This window comes from Dicentrarchus labrax, unplaced genomic scaffold (genome assembly GCF_905237075.1).
Source record: "Dicentrarchus labrax unplaced genomic scaffold, dlabrax2021, whole genome shotgun sequence".
NCBI classification, from domain to species: domain Eukaryota; kingdom Metazoa; phylum Chordata; class Actinopteri; family Moronidae; genus Dicentrarchus; species Dicentrarchus labrax.
This window is the reverse complement of record NW_026136707.1, coordinates 9,891,474-9,908,541: the sequence shown is the minus strand read 5'-3', so window position 1 is coordinate 9,908,541 and position 17,068 is coordinate 9,891,474. Positions and strand designations below refer to the sequence as shown.

The following is a 17,068-nucleotide window of genomic DNA, read 5'->3' as shown; positions in this document are numbered from 1 at the left end:
CATGATCCTAATTAGTACTAGGTGATCAGAAAAAAAGTGAATCTACAATTTCATGACAACTCAGCAGCAGATGAAGTTCATTTGATATGACTGAAAGCTCCAGGCAGGTCTTAAATGTACCTTCGGGAGACTCAAGAAAGACCTTTGAAGCCCCGGACTTTCTCAGATTAACTGTCGGTGTGTTCTTGGTGTAACTCTTATCACTCTTTGTTACAAATAGATGCGTGTCCACCTTCACATGCTTGCAGTCTTTACCTGACAACAGTTGTCATGCAGTTTATATTCAAATTGAGCACTTTTACACAGACCCACGAGTAGGTGTCTAATTCTCACACAATGCTGACACACACAGCTGCAGAGAGAAGCCTAATTCAGGCAACAGTCCCTCTTAGGTTATACTGCATTTTAACACAGTGGTTTCTAACCTGACGACTACTGAATGATATTTCATGTTATATTCAATACAGAACAATAACAGAGCAGAACTAATGATAAACTGTACAATTAACTCAAATAGTGAACACGATAACTGCAGGAAGTTTGTGTTAAACGAAGCATTTGGACGAATTTTGAGCAGATGGCAAGTTTTCCTGCTATTTTTAGGAACTTTTTATACAATTGTGTCTGTTTTTTTATATATTTTTTTATACTTTATATTAGCTCTTTGGTTGTTTTAACTTCATACTTTTCTAATTCAGAATGAGGCTGTTTAGCAGAGAGGGAAGCCTCTGTGAATATAGCTTGTGTTCAGGTCCTTACCATGCGTTTTCTTAACAGAAATCAATACAAATCTGAGCTATAGGCCTACTGTATATATATATATATATATATATATATATATATATATATATATATTAATATTATAGTTTTGTTTTGACCCCTTAAAATCAAGAAGGCCCTGTGACCACCTGTGAAGCTCTGGCAACCCTTAGTGGGGGGAAGATTGAAGATTTACATTGCAACACTAGATGGCAGTCTCACTCCATCGTGTGTTTTGTTCCTCACCACAGAGAGCTGCACTCTGGACTTCGCACTGGACTTATTAACTACAGGACATAAGTTGTATAAATGTAGTTAACGGCCCTTTTTACATGCACACTAAACTGTGCACAGATCACCAAACTGCAGTCCATACATTGTGTTGTTACTGTAATTTCTGATAAAGTAAACTAGAATATAACTTATATTCTGATTAATAACAGTAATTTGCACTTGAGTCTGCTATTATTTTAAAGTGGTATTATAAATACACATTTTCTTGTAATCTTACAGTGACCCTTCCACTGATCTAAAATAATAATTCCCCCACATATTTTATTCCATGGCCCCTCACTTCCCTCCCTACAGTGGGTAGAGTTTGGCCCTTGTAATATAGAAAGAACATGTGATCTGTATGAGACAGCATTTACAGTACTGAGAGTACAACATGGGCCAAGTGTTGACTAGCCAGCCAGCGTCTAATCTTAGCCTGACCTTTACTTCCCCTCTTTGACCTTAAGCTGCAAAGCAGAGGCCAAGACTGGCATGCACTCGGGGTTGTGGTAGTTCAGCTATGCCCGGACCACTGGACTGCAGCCATAAAACACACCAGCAGTGTCCGGTTTTGGTGCTAAGCTAGATGTCTGCTAGGCTGCTGCAAAATGTGTTTCACTGTGTGAATCTGCTGAGGTGGAAAATAAAAGCTACTGAATGTCATCTTTGGTCAAGTTGGATATGTAATGTATTGTACGTTCATGGTGGCAAGATGCCATGCCATGGGTAAGGTTTCAATTCACTGTCAGGACTGTCTACGGATGAGGCCCAGTATGCAACCAGGGGGGATATTTCCAGCAGGAATCAACTTAAAAGGCCTTCTGGTTTAAACTGGCACGGTCATTATTCTGATTTAACATTTCATAACAGCTTCTGGAGGGATTTCTTTTCAAATACAAACACTGCTGCCGGACAAAAGAGTCAAAATACACTCAGAAAACTGTCACATCCGGGTCTTGTCATATTCAGTGTATAATTAATAAAAGTGAAGACAGCAGCATGGCACATTGCCGAGTGCAGCACTTTTTTTTCAGACAAAGAAAGCTGTCTTTGAATGAAGTGGGGTTTCTTTTAGCATTCAGATAGTTATTAATTTCTAAATAACCTGAGTAAGGAACAACTGGGCAGAGTGAATGGACTCCTCTGCTCATGCGTAATGATCATGTGTTCATGTTAAGTAACTGAGACTCAACTTTTGATTTATGCTGAGGAGATGGAGAGGCGAGAGAGAAAGGTTGCTTTAAAAATGGAAACCTGTGAAAACCTGTAACCAGTAACCTAATCCAAGTTACACAAGTAACGTAACTGTCAGAACAATGTAACTTTTAAAAAGAAAAAGAAAACCAAGATTCTTAGAGTCACAAAAATACAACCTCTACCTCTACTTGTGTATTTTTAAAGAAAAACTTTTGGGTGAAACAGGCCTATCTAGAGCCAGTGTTTGGTTTGTCCATTCTGGGCTACTGTAGAAACATGGTGGTTCAACCTTGCAAACAGCAGTTTACTCTCAGATTACGTAACTCAGTTACATGTAATCTGTTACTACCCAAGCCTGTCTATAGCTACAGAGCGTCTGAAAGTGAAGGGTCGTGGTCTTTGAACATTAAATGTCACAGTTAGGACGACAGAGATTTGATCCTTCTGGTTGCTCCCTCTGTGTCTCTGTGTGTCTGTATGAGAAGGTCAGTGAGAGACCCCTCTCTCTTTTCAGTCCACTATCTGAGGACTTTAATATCCGAGTATCTATATCTAGACCACTTAAAGGCGTGGGAGGTGGCTTGATGAGACTGGAATGTCTGCTGAAACAATGTAAATCTAAACAACATATTCTTGAGTTTGAGGCCTATAATTAGCAGCAGAAATGTGACAATAAGAGAGAAACTTCTAGGATAAATAACTCACATTAAGTTGCAGAAACCAGCTTCACATGTCTCTTTGCAGGCTGATGACCTTGACATTCAGAGGGGGCGGGGCGAGGAGTAGTGACCTATGAGGGAGGCGTGGTTTTCAACTCTGGTTAATCATAAAAACACACAGCTAAACTTTGCTCTTCCCCACTCACACCCGGAGTCGCAAGACAGACTGAGGCTTCTCACAAACGGTAAATACCATCAATAATTAAATGATTTCAGACGGAGAGGTTCAGGATCAGGCTGCATATCTTGATTTAGATCACCTGGGGACAATCTGCATGGGCTTGATTGAAGCTAATTTTAAAGTAAATGTGGTCATAAAGTTCATAGACACTAACTTTGTTCAATTTTAACTCTTGTTTTAAATGCACTTCTTGCTACTTATGAGGATATAAATCATACTTTTCAGTGTGTATATCCAGTAGGTTGTACCGTGCAGGGGAAAGTTCTGGTTTGCAGATCTGCATTGAAATGGACTGTGGTCACAGACCGCTTATCATTGGAATACATTGCATTTTTAATTAAACTCTTTGCTTATCTCGAAGCAGAGTCCTGAGTACTGTCTCTCATCAAGTGAAAGCTAATATATGGCATCATAAATGGTTGGTTTGAGTATTTAACATGATGCATTGTTCCTCCTCTTCTCTCATTTCACCTTCCAGAGGACTAGAACAACCCAGGCAAAATGGTCAAAGTCGGTATCAATGGGTAAGTGCTCATTTTCATCCATTCACATCCATTTCACAGCAACCAAATCCCATTAATTAGCACCACTAAATAAGCAACACACACTCAGTGTTCAACAGTCACTTATTAGGCCAGCCTGTGTCCTCTCTGCACCCCCAACTCACAAAGCTACACCCCTTTCATCTGTGCACACAGGGAGCATTCGAGTAATTTACTGTAATGGCTGCCTTGGGTCAGTTGTCAAAATGCACCATCTGTGCTTCCTAAAGCGTATTTGTTTCTCTTGTTGCTCAGATATACATGAATTTAAAAATAAATAAAAGCAAAGACTCATCAGTCAAGAAGGCAGGATACTGCACCAAGAGCTACTGAACTAAAGAAGTTACACAAAGATGAATGAATGATATCTAATCATTTAACCTCCTTACTGGAACATAAAGGAAGATGTTCAGACTGTCTTGTAGGATATGATGGAGTGAAGTCTTGGAAACCACTGAGTGCTAAATAAAGAGTCTTTAGTTTGTTGATACTAAAGACGGTTAAACAATTAAGCTAATAACATTTTAGTGCTTTTACGCTGTAAGATCCTTCAAAAGAATCTGCAGCATTTACAGCCCTTGGTATGGAGGAATGACTCTAACAACTGTCTCAGGCTGTCCCCTATCTCACGGAGTCCCTGAGTGAGTTGTCTCAACCTTGTGATCTGAGCACAGGTCTGCAGTTTCTCTGATTAATTAATTGTGGCACTATAGCTGAGGAAGGGGGGGGGTGTAATGGAGTACATGCACAAATGCACAAACACCAACTGTGGACAGCCACCCTGCCGAACTTTGGCCCTCAGCAGATAACAATGTGGGCAGCGGCTTTCGACACGGTTGTTCTGCTGTCTGAAGCAACTATAAGAGGACCTGCGTAACTTAAATGTTATTGAACACACACAAAGCGACGTTAAAGTCTCCCTATCAGTTTCATGGATCTGTTCTTTATCTTTCCACCCCTCTTCCTCCTCCCCCAGTGTCTGAGGACAGAGTGTATTTGTGCCAGGATTTTGGACCCGCGGTTAAAAAGTAACTCAGCTGCTTGATCAAACAGTGTACTACCGTCACCAGGATTACCACATTATAAGGTTCATTTCGACTTTAGCCCCCAGAGAGGGGAGAGTGAGAGCAACACACACCTCCCTCGGCCCCTCCTCCTGAACCCTGCCCTTCCTTCAGCTGTGCTTTCAGCTCTCTCCAGGGGGAGTAATGTATCCCAGACAAAGTGGGGAGGGAAAAGCTATAACAATAACATGATGTAGGCCATGTTTGGGTTGAAATTAGTGTCAAAACCCCAATTTTTCATATTCATGACTTTCATACAATCAATACAAAAGCACCAGGAACTCAATTTCTCGATTCTGAGATGACTCTGTCCTACTGTCCAGTGACTCCACTCAGATTTATATGGTATCATACCCCCATCTAGAGGCCAGACTAAGAAACAACACTGTTCACTTTTCAGATTCGGCCGCATCGGTCGCCTGGTGACCCGTGCTGCTTTCACCTCCAAGAAGGTGGAGATTGTGGCCATCAATGACCCTTTCATCGACCTGGAGTACATGGTAAGTGAAGATTGCTTGAAATATGACGCATCAGGATTAAGATTTTTAAATCCACTCAAGCCGTCAGCCCCATGTTTTGTAAATTCAAGTAAACTTTGGGTGAAGGCTGGTAGCTTTTTCAAGTCTTTTTAGGAGCTTGGAAAGTTATTTGGAAGTCTGAAGATCAGAATCCATCAGGAATAATAATAATTAATTTAAATTAAGTTAAATATTTGTTCATGACATTTCATTCATTTGGCAAATGTATCTGTGTCTATGCACACTGGCTGAATTAAATATGCAATAAAGGCTTTTGTCACCAGAGATGTGCTTTTTCATATTTATATGTAAATTGCTTACTGCTTTTGTCAGAATTTAGTGAAAATTGTCTTGCACAAGTTTCCCTCCTCATCCTTTCTTTTAATTTCCTCTTTAGGTCTACATGTTCAAGTATGACTCCACCCACGGCCGCTTCAAGGGTGAGGTCAAGGTTGAGGGTGACAAGCTGGTCGTCGATGGACACAAAATCAGCGTTTTCCACGAGTGAGTTCACTTAACAGGCTTCCAATGTAGAAAGATTCTCAGTTTGATTAAAATTTCACACACACTAGCAAAAGGAAGGACTGAGTTAGCCTTTGTGACTAACTTTTCTCTTTTTAGGAGGGACCCCGCCAACATCAAATGGGGTGAGGCTGGTGCCCAGTACGTGGTTGAGTCCACTGGTGTGTTCACCACCATCGAGAAGGCCTCTGTACGTACTCAATCCCTAACTCTTAACAAAATGATGATGTAAAACATTTATGACATCTGATCGACTGCCCAAAGACGACGTAGATTAAATGCTATTTGAAAACGCGTTGCAGGCTCACTTGAAGGGAGGTGCCAAGAGAGTCGTCATCTCTGCACCCAGCGCTGACGCTCCCATGTTCGTCATGGGTGTCAACCATGAGAAATACAGCAATTCCCTCCCAGTTGTCAGGTAAGAATCAGAAGATATCTCGCATACTGTTTGTTTGTTTGTATTTAAGTGTTCTCAAATTAAAATTCACTTTCTTTTTTTTTTTTTTGAAAATTTGATGCCAAAATTAAAATCTGAAGGCTTTTGCAACAGTATTACTGAGTGTCTTACTTATTGCATGTCTGCCTCAGATGGAAAAAATGTTTTGGTTGAACTTTCATTAGTCATACAAAAACTCTTTTGAGACTGTGCCCTTTTTTTATTTTAAAAATCCTCAGTTAACTGATGCTGTTACTTTGCCTTTTCCATAGCAATGCTTCCTGCACAACCAACTGCCTGGCCCCCCTGGCCAAGGTCATCAATGACAACTTCGGCATCATTGAGGGCCTGATGGTGAGGATAAAAACACTCTGCCTGGGAATGAGTTGCTATGCAGGCCAAAACGGCAACATAACAATACAAAGTTATAGTGGGTTCAGCTATATTTAACAATTCTTCTTGTTCTTCCTCTCTGTGTCCATCAGAGCACCGTTCATGCCATCACTGCCACCCAGAAGACCGTGGACGGTCCCTCCGGCAAGCTGTGGAGGGACGGCCGTGGTGCCAGCCAGAACATCATCCCCGCCTCTACTGGTGCTGCCAAAGCCGTCGGCAAGGTCATCCCTGAGCTCAACGGGTCAGTGCCAAAAACACATGACTCCTGTTGTAGTACAATATGTTGTATGTGACCTTACCTACTGTCCGTATTTTACAGCAAGCTGACCGGCATGGCCTTCCGTGTCCCCACTCCCAACGTGTCAGTGGTTGACCTGACTGTCCGTCTGGAGAAACCCGTGAGTGACCACAAACAAGAATCATTCATAATAATTAATGAACTAAAATGAATTGTTAATATTGGACACTTTCTTACTGTCCACAAATTCCATGAAAAGATGAAACTCTGCAATGAATAGTATTTCCAGCCACTAGGTGGTCATGTAAACATTAATGACTCACTGTAGTTTAGTTTTATTTTGAGTTAATCCCTCATTCCCTGTCCTTCTGACATAAATGCTAACTAACAAACCATTAAATGTGGAAAAAATGTAGTTATATTCTCTTCCTCCCCCATACCTAATATAATACCAAAAATATAATATATATATATATATATATATATATATATATATATATATATATATATATATATATATATATATATATATATATATATATATATATATATATATATATATATATATATATATATATATATATATATATATTAGTATCTGTTATATTTGATCTATTAAGTTCTTGTTTAGATGACTCCACATCATCCACAGACACGGCTGTCTGTCACTTTTACATTACCTTTTATTTTGTCTTGCTTATATATTTATGACCTGTGTTTTTTTTTTTATTTATTTATTTATTTTTTAAATTGGGGCCTGAGGCTGAGTGTTACAGACGAGGCAGAAAAGTCAAAGTATCGAGAGGCTGATTTTAGTGTTTTTATGGAATTTGATGATTAAGAATTTAGTTTACTAAGAAGTTTGTTTATGTAACAATAAAATGTAATTTTATGCTTTTAATGATCTTAACAGGCCAAATATGACGACATCAAGAAGGTTGTTAAGGCTGCAGCTGAAGGACCCATGAAGGGCATTCTGGGATACACAGAGCACCAGGTATGTGTCATCTCTGATCTTTTTAAACGATTTTCATGAATCGGTATTCTCAATAACGTGGCATCCTTTCTCTTCGCTCTCCTGCAGGTCGTCTCCACAGACTTCAACGGTGACACTCACTCCTCCATCTTTGATGCTGGTGCTGGCATCGCCCTCAACGACCACTTTGTCAAGCTGGTCACATGGTACGCCTTAATCGTGAATTAATTTCAATGCCTCATATCCATTTCCATGATTCTGATTATGCATATTGAGTCTTTTTTTTTTGTTTTTTCTTTCTTCTTATCCAGGTACGACAATGAATTTGCTTACAGCAATCGTGTCTGCGACCTGATGGCCCACATGGCTGCCAAGGAGTAAACCCAACCAGCCAATTGACCGTCACTGCACTATGTCACATCACCCACATTCTCCTGATACTATAGAGTTATACAGTTACAATAAGACGTTGTATTATCTATGACTCTGCCTGGTTCCATCAGATAGTCGACCCCCATTACATGCTTGAGGAAAAGTTCCACAGAGCACAAACGAAAAAGATTTTAATTGGTGACCAATTACTTTTTTGTATTTGTTTAAATTCCCTGTTCTGTTCTTGTGTGAGATGGAGTGAAGGTGTGAAAGTCTGTCTGTAGTACTGATGTACTGCAGTCAGTGGTGGAATAAAGTCCTCTGTTTGTGAGATTCTTGTCCTCCTTTTTTTTTTTTTTTTCCTCTCGTCGCTACACAGAAATCTATAGAAAAGCTGTTCCAGTGGGATTGATGCTTATTCTCGTAAATAGATTCTCAATATGGGTCAGTGACTTAAGCAAACCCTCACAAGAGATCTATGTCCATAGATCTGATGCCTCCTGTGCGAAAACGAGGACAGCTCTTGATTGTTTGGCCTTTTGTTTACGGTGGGAATGTGGAGGCTAATTTCTTTTGGCCCCGCAAATGGATTCTTGCACCACCATATTGCTTTTATAGATCCATTGTTAAAATATTTTTTGCTCTAACCCCTTTTAGTTCTGGTCAATACCTGGTCACTCTGTGAGAGTACTGTAGCATGACTAATGCAACCTGACAAAAGCCCACTACACGGGTTCAATATGAGGCTTTTATGAATTATGCCTGCAAGTGATTTGCTCTCCCACAATGGTAAAGTGTTTCATATTCATTTAACAGATTATTGCAATTTTCCAAGCTCATCCATTTATAGGTCACTTGTCTGAATCACTGGTCATGAGGATGAGTCTCGAGGATAAGATATGAGCACCACTGAACCACCACTTTAAATGAGAAGAGGATTTTTTCTTTAATACCACTCCGATACATATGGGAATGTGCTCTGAGTGGAACAGCATATAGAAAGTTTAGTTTTCTTTTTAAAAGATTTCTTTTTGTTTCTGATTTATCAAAACCTCCATTGAATATTCCTGAAATTAACACAGTTCCTGAGTGGTCTGTGACATTGATGGCAGCAAACACATTCATTCTGTCAGGTCACAACAAAAAAAATGAAATATTAATCATGTGTGTTAATTAAAATATCAGATTAGCAAGTTTTCCAATTACTCAAATTGAAGGTCTGAGACACATTTATTTATAACAGCAGTATTTTCCAACACCTCTACCTTTGCTTTAATATTCAAAACTGAAGCAACCGTTCTATAACATCATAACTGACAACATGTATGTCAAATTCCTTTGTGCACTTTATATTCAGTGTGTATACTTTATTTAACAAGGTAAAAGACTCATTGAGTCATTTTCAAGAGTAACACTACAGTGGAATACAAGGTCAGGAAACAAGGATACAATTGTCAATGACAAGAAGCAATCAAAAGAGTACTCATTTCTCAATCCTTTATCCACAGTAACTCCACAGTAATGAGTTCTGACAATTTCAGGTCCTTCTGTACATTATTCCTGAAAGTGGGGGCAAATTTATCTAAAAGCCTTTTTTATCTCAATCTGGGGACCAACATCAGTTAATATGGTGAGAGCACAGGCCATATTGATTTTTACAGTGATAACAATGTGTATCATAATTAAAGTAATGTATTACAGGACATGAAAGGAACCACAGGGATAATATGGATTCAGTTAATAAAAAAGAAAAACAGTGAATAGCTGGAGAGGAGATACAAGGCAGGGCAGCGGTTAAAGACTCTCAAATAACCTCCACCCCCTCTGTGTCTCTCTCTCTCTCTCTCTCTCTCTCTCTCTCTCTCTCTCTCTCTCTCTCTCTCTCTCTCTCTCTCTCTCCCCACTGTTTCTCCGCTTGCATGCCTCTCACAGATCCTTTCTAAGCCAGATGTCAACAGCAAATTTTCTCTGCAGCTCTCCTGAGAAATGCCATATGGATTTACAGGAGGTTTTAGAATAAGAATATCTGAAACTATAAAAGAAGGTCTTTGCCATAGAGGCCAGTTGAGAGCCCACAGGAAGGGACTGACAGACAGACAAGAGGAAGGTGAGTAGTGATGCTTGTTTTATATTGTTTTTTGCTTCTGATGAAAAGAACATTAAAAAGCTTTTGGACAGTCATTCCAGCTTGTAAGAATGTTGATTTTCTCAAGAAACCTATGCTCTGTTATCTTCCCTGTTGTCTTGATGCTACTGTTTTAATTTATTGTTTATTGTCTCAGTTTATGTTGACCCCCTTGGCACTCATGAGGCTCAGCTGACCACTTGCTGGGATCATTAGATGGCCATTAGAGAGACAAACAATTGAGGAAAGAGTCCTTGTTTTTTCCCCTGTGGGCACTTGTTAAGTAATATCACCAACAAGGCTTTATTATAATACTCATTTATTTATTGTACCCCGATACCAATTTAAAGATAAAATGATCTGATCACACTTGTACTGTGGTGTGACACTTTTCCCTGAATAATTGTGAAACATTAAAATCAATGGAAAACTGAATAGTATGTAAAGAAATGTAAGATTCTTCCCATTAAAGCTACAAATTATGTTGCAACCAGGGAGACAAAATTATGTGACATGATCTGTTTGATCCACATTCATTTCCATTCATCTCTTGTTATATAAGATATCATTATTTATGTAATTGACAATGCCTTGTCAAAACAAACACTTTTATTGACTATTGAACTCGGAGAGAGCAGAGAAAATGAGTAGCATGGGGTTTTTTTTAAGTTTAGGAGCCAGTGAGCAGTGACATAAAAATATAATCTGTAATATGAATATTATTTTGACACCTGAAGCTCTGAACTATAGAATATCTCACAGTTTCTCACTATTCTGTTTTACATACTCTTGAGCTTCTGCATTTCAGCTGAAACCACGCAGATATCAGGATAAAGTTGACAGTATAATTTCTTTTTTATTATTCTCGGTGTGCTTTTTATGCCTTCAGTGGTTCTTTGAAGCTCCAGGCGTTGCCTCTCTTCTCTGTGTGCTGTTTTTGGGGACTGCAGTTCATTCATGGGAGAGAATGGCTCGCAAGGGGGCTCCTGGTTTGTCCCCTCATCCATCCACCCACAGTTCCTCTCCCAGCTGTCCCCCTCTGCAGACATGGCTGTTGCTGTCTTCCTTACCTTCACAGGTGAGCAAAGGGGCTCACCTGTGAAGACCATTATGTCGGTCTCAGGTTCAGTTTTGTAATTTTTTCAAGACACAGCCTGAAATTTTAAAATTAAATAAATCATGTCATCTATTGTCAAAGATGAATGTGAAAGTTTTGATGTGAGGTCCACAAAAATTGTTCCTTTTAATGATCATTAATGATTTATCTCTATGTATTACAATGAATGTAGTTCCAATGAAGTGATGCAATAAACAAACACAGCATATATAATATACTTTAGATAGAGTGGAAAATAAATTATTTATCTATCTACAAATCTAAAGAGACATTCTGTGTGCAAGTGATTAAAAAAACAACTCTGTAAACTTTTGTAAATTGTGATCAAAAACATTTCTCTGATTTTCAAAATAGTAAATCTTTCTGTAAATAGTTTCCCAATAAATATAGCAAATTCAGAGCAACCCATATCAATTTCAGGCTTAAATTTATTAAGAATTAATTTCTGATTAGCCCCGCCCATGAAGGGTTTAAGTACAGATACAAATACAGAACATTTAGTTGGTTGAACAGATACAGATACAGATAATGGTGTATTCGCTCATCCCTATTATTTAATCATGAGAATGTTTTCTTTTTGTTCAGTAGTCAACGCAAAAGAACCAAACTAGACATTGATTAAAATCAGAATACAAACAACTTGCATCAAGCTGAACAACAGAGAAACAACAGTGGGAATGCCTTTTGCATCTTAAACATTACCTTCACTGTTTTGTTTACACAACAAATCGATGAAGCTGCAGATAAATAGATGCTCTCCTCTCACAGTCAGTCTGGTTAATTTGAGGGGGGATTTGTCAGGGCTGATTCGCTCCCTGTGGGGCAGCATGAGTGTTCAGGTGGAGGTAGAGCAGCTGGTTAGTGCCTGATGAAGAGATAAATAGCATTGATTTATTCTGAAACCAGCCTGCTTCATGTAATCGTGAACAACTGGGATTTGTAGGATTTAAAGACCAAATGTAAAGTAACTGTGATAAGATGAACAAAAATGACATTATTCGTCTCCTGCTGTATGTTCTTTCCTTTCCCACATTATCACTCTTCCTCTAGGTGTCGTATCATTGCTGGGGAACGGCACGGTGTTGTTAGTTTACAGCAGGAAAAGGAAGAAGCTCAGACCTCCAGAGCTCATGACCATCAACCTGGCTCTCTGCGATTTTGGCTTCAGCCTCTTGGGAGCGCCATTCTTCATCATTTCCAGGTACAGAATACTTTAGCAGCCAGACGCGAATCAGGGTGATGACACTGTGAGTGTGTTTATACCAGCAGCCATTTGTCAGAGACAGAAGGTGATGATCTATTAAGCTGGCAGTCTAAAGCCCTTCTCCCCCCTCTGTCAGCCTGTGTCATGCCTGGGTGTTTGGTGAAACAGGATGCCTTTGGTACGGCATCCAGGGCTTCGTGTTTGGCATCGGCTCTCTGCTCACCACCTGTCTCATCTCTGTGGACCGTTGCCTGAAGATCTGCTGCTTAAGATATGGTAAATCTGATGTCTTCTTCTAACAGACCTAAAATGTACAATGCACTCTAAATCTATCTGACTCTCCCTCACTTCCAAGGCCACACAGGTTTTTTATACAAAACCCTCCTTTTCTTGTACAAAAGTATTGATTGAAAAGAGTGATTTTCTGTGATTGCTTAGGTAACACTAAATGGTAAACTTGCTGATGTTTCAGGAAAATGGTTTCCCACGAGGTTGAGTGAACCTTCATGCTTACACATGAAAATAGTTGCAGTAAGTGGTTTGCGTGCTTCTTGCCTCTCTAGGTCACTGGATTGAGAGGCGCCATGTGTCTCTGTCCATAGTGCTGGTGTGGGTTTACACATCATTCTGGGCCACAATGCCTGCTTTTGGCTTTGGAAGTTATGGACCAGAACCTTATGGGATCAGCTGCACTATCAACTGGTAATCTCTGATTTAGTGCTGCTGGGTGCCTTTTACTGTTTACATACACTAAAGTCTGTGTATTCTCTGATTTGTATTCTTTATGCATTGCAGACAAACATGTATTGCGATAACGTCTGTATCACTATTCCAAGGTGGAGTATGAGGTCTTCTCTGAATGACAGAATCTACATTTTCCTCATCCTGATATTGTGCTTCGGATTGCCTACGCTCACCATCATCTGTTCGTATTTGGCCATCCTGCTGACGGTGAGAAGTGCTGCTTTATGACACAAAGCGGAGGATCTGGGAGCTGTGTCTTTATTCTGTTATTGTTTTTGTTTTATTGTTATTAGTCAATCATATTAAATTTATGTGGGGAATGTGGAAGATGGAAACTCTGGCACCCTCTAGTGATGGTACTGGAAAAGACACTGTGGCAGACAGCAGTGCGTTGTACCTCCTCAGGGACCCAAGATATTATCTAACTATTGACTCTACATTCAATATGAGTCAGTTAGTTTGTTGTAATTTTAAAAATTGCACATTTCTCCCTAAAGCACTGTTACAGGGGACAGGGGTTCTCTAGGGCAACATAAAGCTTCTTGGGGGTTTAGCAAGAAAGTTATTTGTTTCAGGAGCGGGTTGTTTGACAAACTTAAAGTGGTAACATATATTCAACAATATAGAGGAGCTATCAAATATCAAAAACAGCCTGTGGGTGTTGTCAAATGACAGAAATATAACAGATCGACCTATCTGTCTAACACAAAGATAAAGGAAAGTAAACCTTTGGCTGACTGAGCTGCTCTGCACTATCCATATAAATTACAGGAAAGGCAAAGTTATTGTTGTAACTAAACAATAGTTGGAAATAAGTAAAAGCTGCTAAACCAGGCCCAGTCCCAATCTGAGTGTCTCAGGTTCACGATTTGTGTCCTATCTATTGACAGATTTGAGAGACACAGTGGCCAGCAGGTCATATCAAATCACAGACACAGAATAAAATTTCGAATGCAACTGGCAGAGAAACTGGGAATCCTGGATGGGTGAGCCTGACTGGGCGCTCTCTTCAGATCACAGATGTGGAGGTGGCAAGGATGGGCAGCCAACAAAACTTTAACAAAAGCAACAAAAACATATGCCATCAGAATAAGTAAAAGATGCTAAAATTTGTTCTGATGGCTCATCCAGTAGAGCTGGCGTCCTTGCTGCAGCGGTCATGGGCTCGGGTCCGACCTGTGACCCTTTGCTGCGTGTCATCCCCCTCTCTCTCTTCCCCCACCTTCCTGTCCCTCTTCTTGGCAGTTTTATGTACAGTATTTTGTCATTTCAGGAATAAAGTGAACTATGGTATAACTGCAAAAAGCAGCATTAACTGTTGTTTCTGTCTTCAGGTCTACAGATCTAATCGCACTCTGGCATCTATACCGTCCTCCTTTGTCAGTCACACTAGCAAAGACCTGAGACTTACAAAGGTAAAGGATCATTTTCAGATTCCTTGATACACGTCCTGCAGGGAAAATAAACCGTATGTTAATTTCAGATTGCCGCTGTGGTGTGTGCCACCTTCCTCGTGGCCTGGTTGCCCTATGCCACCATGTCTCTGATCTCTGCACTCATTCCCATCGATGACCAAGAGGCAGAAGGTACTTTACAGACTGTTATGGAGGAGTCCACTGGTATGGCCTTCAGCTCTCCGAATGGTCCAAAGATCATGGACATCCCCTCGCTGCTCAACTGGACCGCGGAAGAATATTACAGACAAATCTACTACAACCCTGAGAACAAGTGGAGTGAAGTAAACAATTCAACCTCCATCACTGACCTGAGTGACGCCATGTTCAGGTCCAAAGCGGAGCCAATGGCCAGGAGCCCCCAGTCGTTGTCCTCCCTCCCACCTGTAGTCAGCTTGATCCCTGCTATGTTTGCCAAGTCCCACTGTGTGATCAACCCTTTAATCTACCAGATTATGAACAGGGAGTTCAGGAATGACTTGTATGTGATGGTGTTCGGCCAAGAGATGGCAAAGAGGAGGAGAGCACAGGGGAGGAAGGAGAGCTTATATGAAAGTAATGAAGGTGAGTAAACTTAACCTTCCACTTCCACTGTTTACAGGACTCTTTGTGTTGAACAGGAAGTTCCAGAAAAACACAACAGGCCTGTGTTTTGAGTCTCTTTTTCTTCTCTTCTCTTTAAGGGAGCATAAACCTCTCCTACTGCCAGAGCTGGATGAGGAAAAGGAGCTACCCCATGTCTTTGTCTGTCGGAATAAAAAACATGAATCGAGGCAGCAGTAGTGGAGGGAGAACAGACTCGTGGGTAAATAATATCTCAGTGGGGGCTGATGCTCTGGACTTTGAGTCCTTAGACACTCAAGACAACATGGAGAGACACTGCAGCAGCACCGGTGGACGGAGAGATCTGAGAGGGTCCACAGCTAGCACACTCACTGTCTGATAGATAGATAGATAGATAGATAGATAGATAGATAAAGTCCGAATGTATGCAGTGAAAATGACTTATCCTCCTCCAACCTGTGTGGGTTTACCGTGGGTGTACCGGGGCCTTTTAGTACTTTCTCACTTTCTGACCAACAATAAAAACATCTTATTTATCACTTATAAAACAATCTAATTTCTTTCCTTGTTGTCTTGTAATTTATATGTTTTATAATAGATATACATCAGCCTGGTTTTTGGTTGTGGTTGCCAGGTTATCCTGCTAGTGGACCCATGGGAATATACAGAATACACCCACTTATTTTTCAGTCTGCATTGGGTACAAGCAATAACTCCCCTCTGATGTGCATCATTCAGTGGGGTTCTGTGAGCTGAATTTTTATTCTTAGGCTGGCGAAGGCGTGATATAGTTTTTTTTTATTCATGAGCGGATGGAGTAAGCAATAAGGAATGCTTCACTCAAAATGCAAAATCATGTATTTCTGCTGTGGGCCAGCATTGATTGCAAAATCTGCACCTCTCCTGTTAACTTCATGATGATCCTTACGCCCTGAAGTCAAGCAGCAGAGGTTGAAGTGACAATGTGCAAATATTACTGGCACATTTTTAGGTGAACTAAGTATGCAAGAGCAGTCTTACATTCACCCATTACTGGACAGGCTGTTAAAAATAAATACAATTTTTAAAATTAAGGCATAAATGAAGAATAAACCCACTTCTCCAGGCACCACCACTCCACTGCATGGGCTGTTCCTGTAGCTGGATGCTGCCTGGCCCCCTGGTCAGCTGTGGGGTTCATTGATGGAACAAAAAGTACTTAAATAATATGTAACAATATTTAATGTTATATTACATTATTGAAATATATGGAAATTGTCTTTATGCTGTTCAGCTTTCTGGCAGTAGAGTTAGATGAGCGGTTGCTAGGCAACCAGCTGAGACTCCAGGAAGTTTACTGCTCCCATCCAGTTGGAAGATGATATCCGGTAAAACAGTAAGTTGTATTTTTTTTTTTTACACAACAAACGACATATCACCCGCTAATTAGAAAGAGGGATGCAGCACAGGGTCATTATCAGTTGGTACCGAGCAAAAATACCTAATCAATTGTATTCTAAAAATAATCAAATGACCACAAACCAGCTGAGACCATATAACCATAAGTTACACTGCCAATGGCTGAGACACAACTTGAATATGTTATTTCAGACTGTGTTTATCATATACGTCTGTTTGGCTCATAGTTTCTCTAAATCTGAATGATTTCTTGTGCAAAAAAAAAAGGG

General features: G+C 40.1%; 2 protein-coding genes across 4 annotated transcripts; both read left to right on the top strand.

Annotated features, from left to right (window-relative positions):
• Positions 1-3,050: 3,050 nt before the first annotated feature.
• Positions 3,051-8,524, top strand: gapdh (glyceraldehyde-3-phosphate dehydrogenase). The gene is made up of 12 exons (XM_051406155.1): positions 3,051-3,133; positions 3,608-3,653; positions 5,136-5,235; positions 5,651-5,757; positions 5,875-5,965; positions 6,078-6,193; positions 6,484-6,565; positions 6,697-6,848; positions 6,927-7,005; positions 7,759-7,842; positions 7,930-8,027; positions 8,133-8,524. The coding sequence occupies exons 2-12, from the start codon at positions 3,631-3,633 to the stop codon at positions 8,200-8,202; spliced, it is 1,002 nt and encodes a 333-aa protein (XP_051262115.1). The 5' UTR covers positions 3,051-3,133; positions 3,608-3,630; the 3' UTR covers positions 8,203-8,524.
• Positions 8,525-10,142: 1,618 nt separating this feature from the next.
• Positions 10,143-17,066, top strand: opn9 (opsin 9). 3 transcript variants are annotated; one of them, XM_051406098.1, is made up of 9 exons: positions 10,188-10,300; positions 11,208-11,396; positions 12,486-12,636; positions 12,776-12,915; positions 13,203-13,341; positions 13,476-13,590; positions 14,718-14,798; positions 14,867-15,401; positions 15,521-17,066. In XM_051406098.1, exons 2-9 carry the CDS (start codon positions 11,276-11,278, stop codon positions 15,778-15,780), a joined length of 1,542 nt encoding a protein of 513 aa, XP_051262058.1. In that variant the 5' UTR covers positions 10,188-10,300; positions 11,208-11,275; the 3' UTR covers positions 15,781-17,066. The 3 variants fall into 3 exon arrangements, with proteins under 3 accessions (XP_051262060.1, XP_051262058.1, XP_051262059.1); XM_051406099.1 differs by having other exon boundaries at positions 10,214-10,300; positions 11,269-11,396; XM_051406100.1 differs by lacking the exon at positions 11,208-11,396 and having other exon boundaries at positions 10,143-10,300.
• Positions 17,067-17,068: the final 2 nt, after the last annotated feature.

Bases quoted from the DNA above. Each gene is read 5' to 3' on its own strand.
- gapdh (XM_051406155.1), top strand. From the start codon at position 3,631: ATGGTCAAAGTCGGTATCAATGG. The intron at 5,758-5,874 runs GTGAGTTCACTT...TTCTCTTTTTAG, and splicing joins AAAATCAGCGTTTTCCACGA to GAGGGACCCCGCCAACATCA. The intron at 6,849-6,926 runs GTCAGTGCCAAA...CGTATTTTACAG, and splicing joins GTCATCCCTGAGCTCAACGG to CAAGCTGACCGGCATGGCCT.
- opn9 (XM_051406100.1), top strand. From the start codon at position 10,180: ATGCCATATGGATTTACAGGAGGTTTTAGAATAAGAATATCTGAAACT. The intron at 12,916-13,202 runs GTAAATCTGATG...TTGCCTCTCTAG, and splicing joins GATCTGCTGCTTAAGATATG to GTCACTGGATTGAGAGGCGC. The intron at 15,402-15,520 runs GTGAGTAAACTT...CTTCTCTTTAAG, and splicing joins CTTATATGAAAGTAATGAAG to GGAGCATAAACCTCTCCTAC.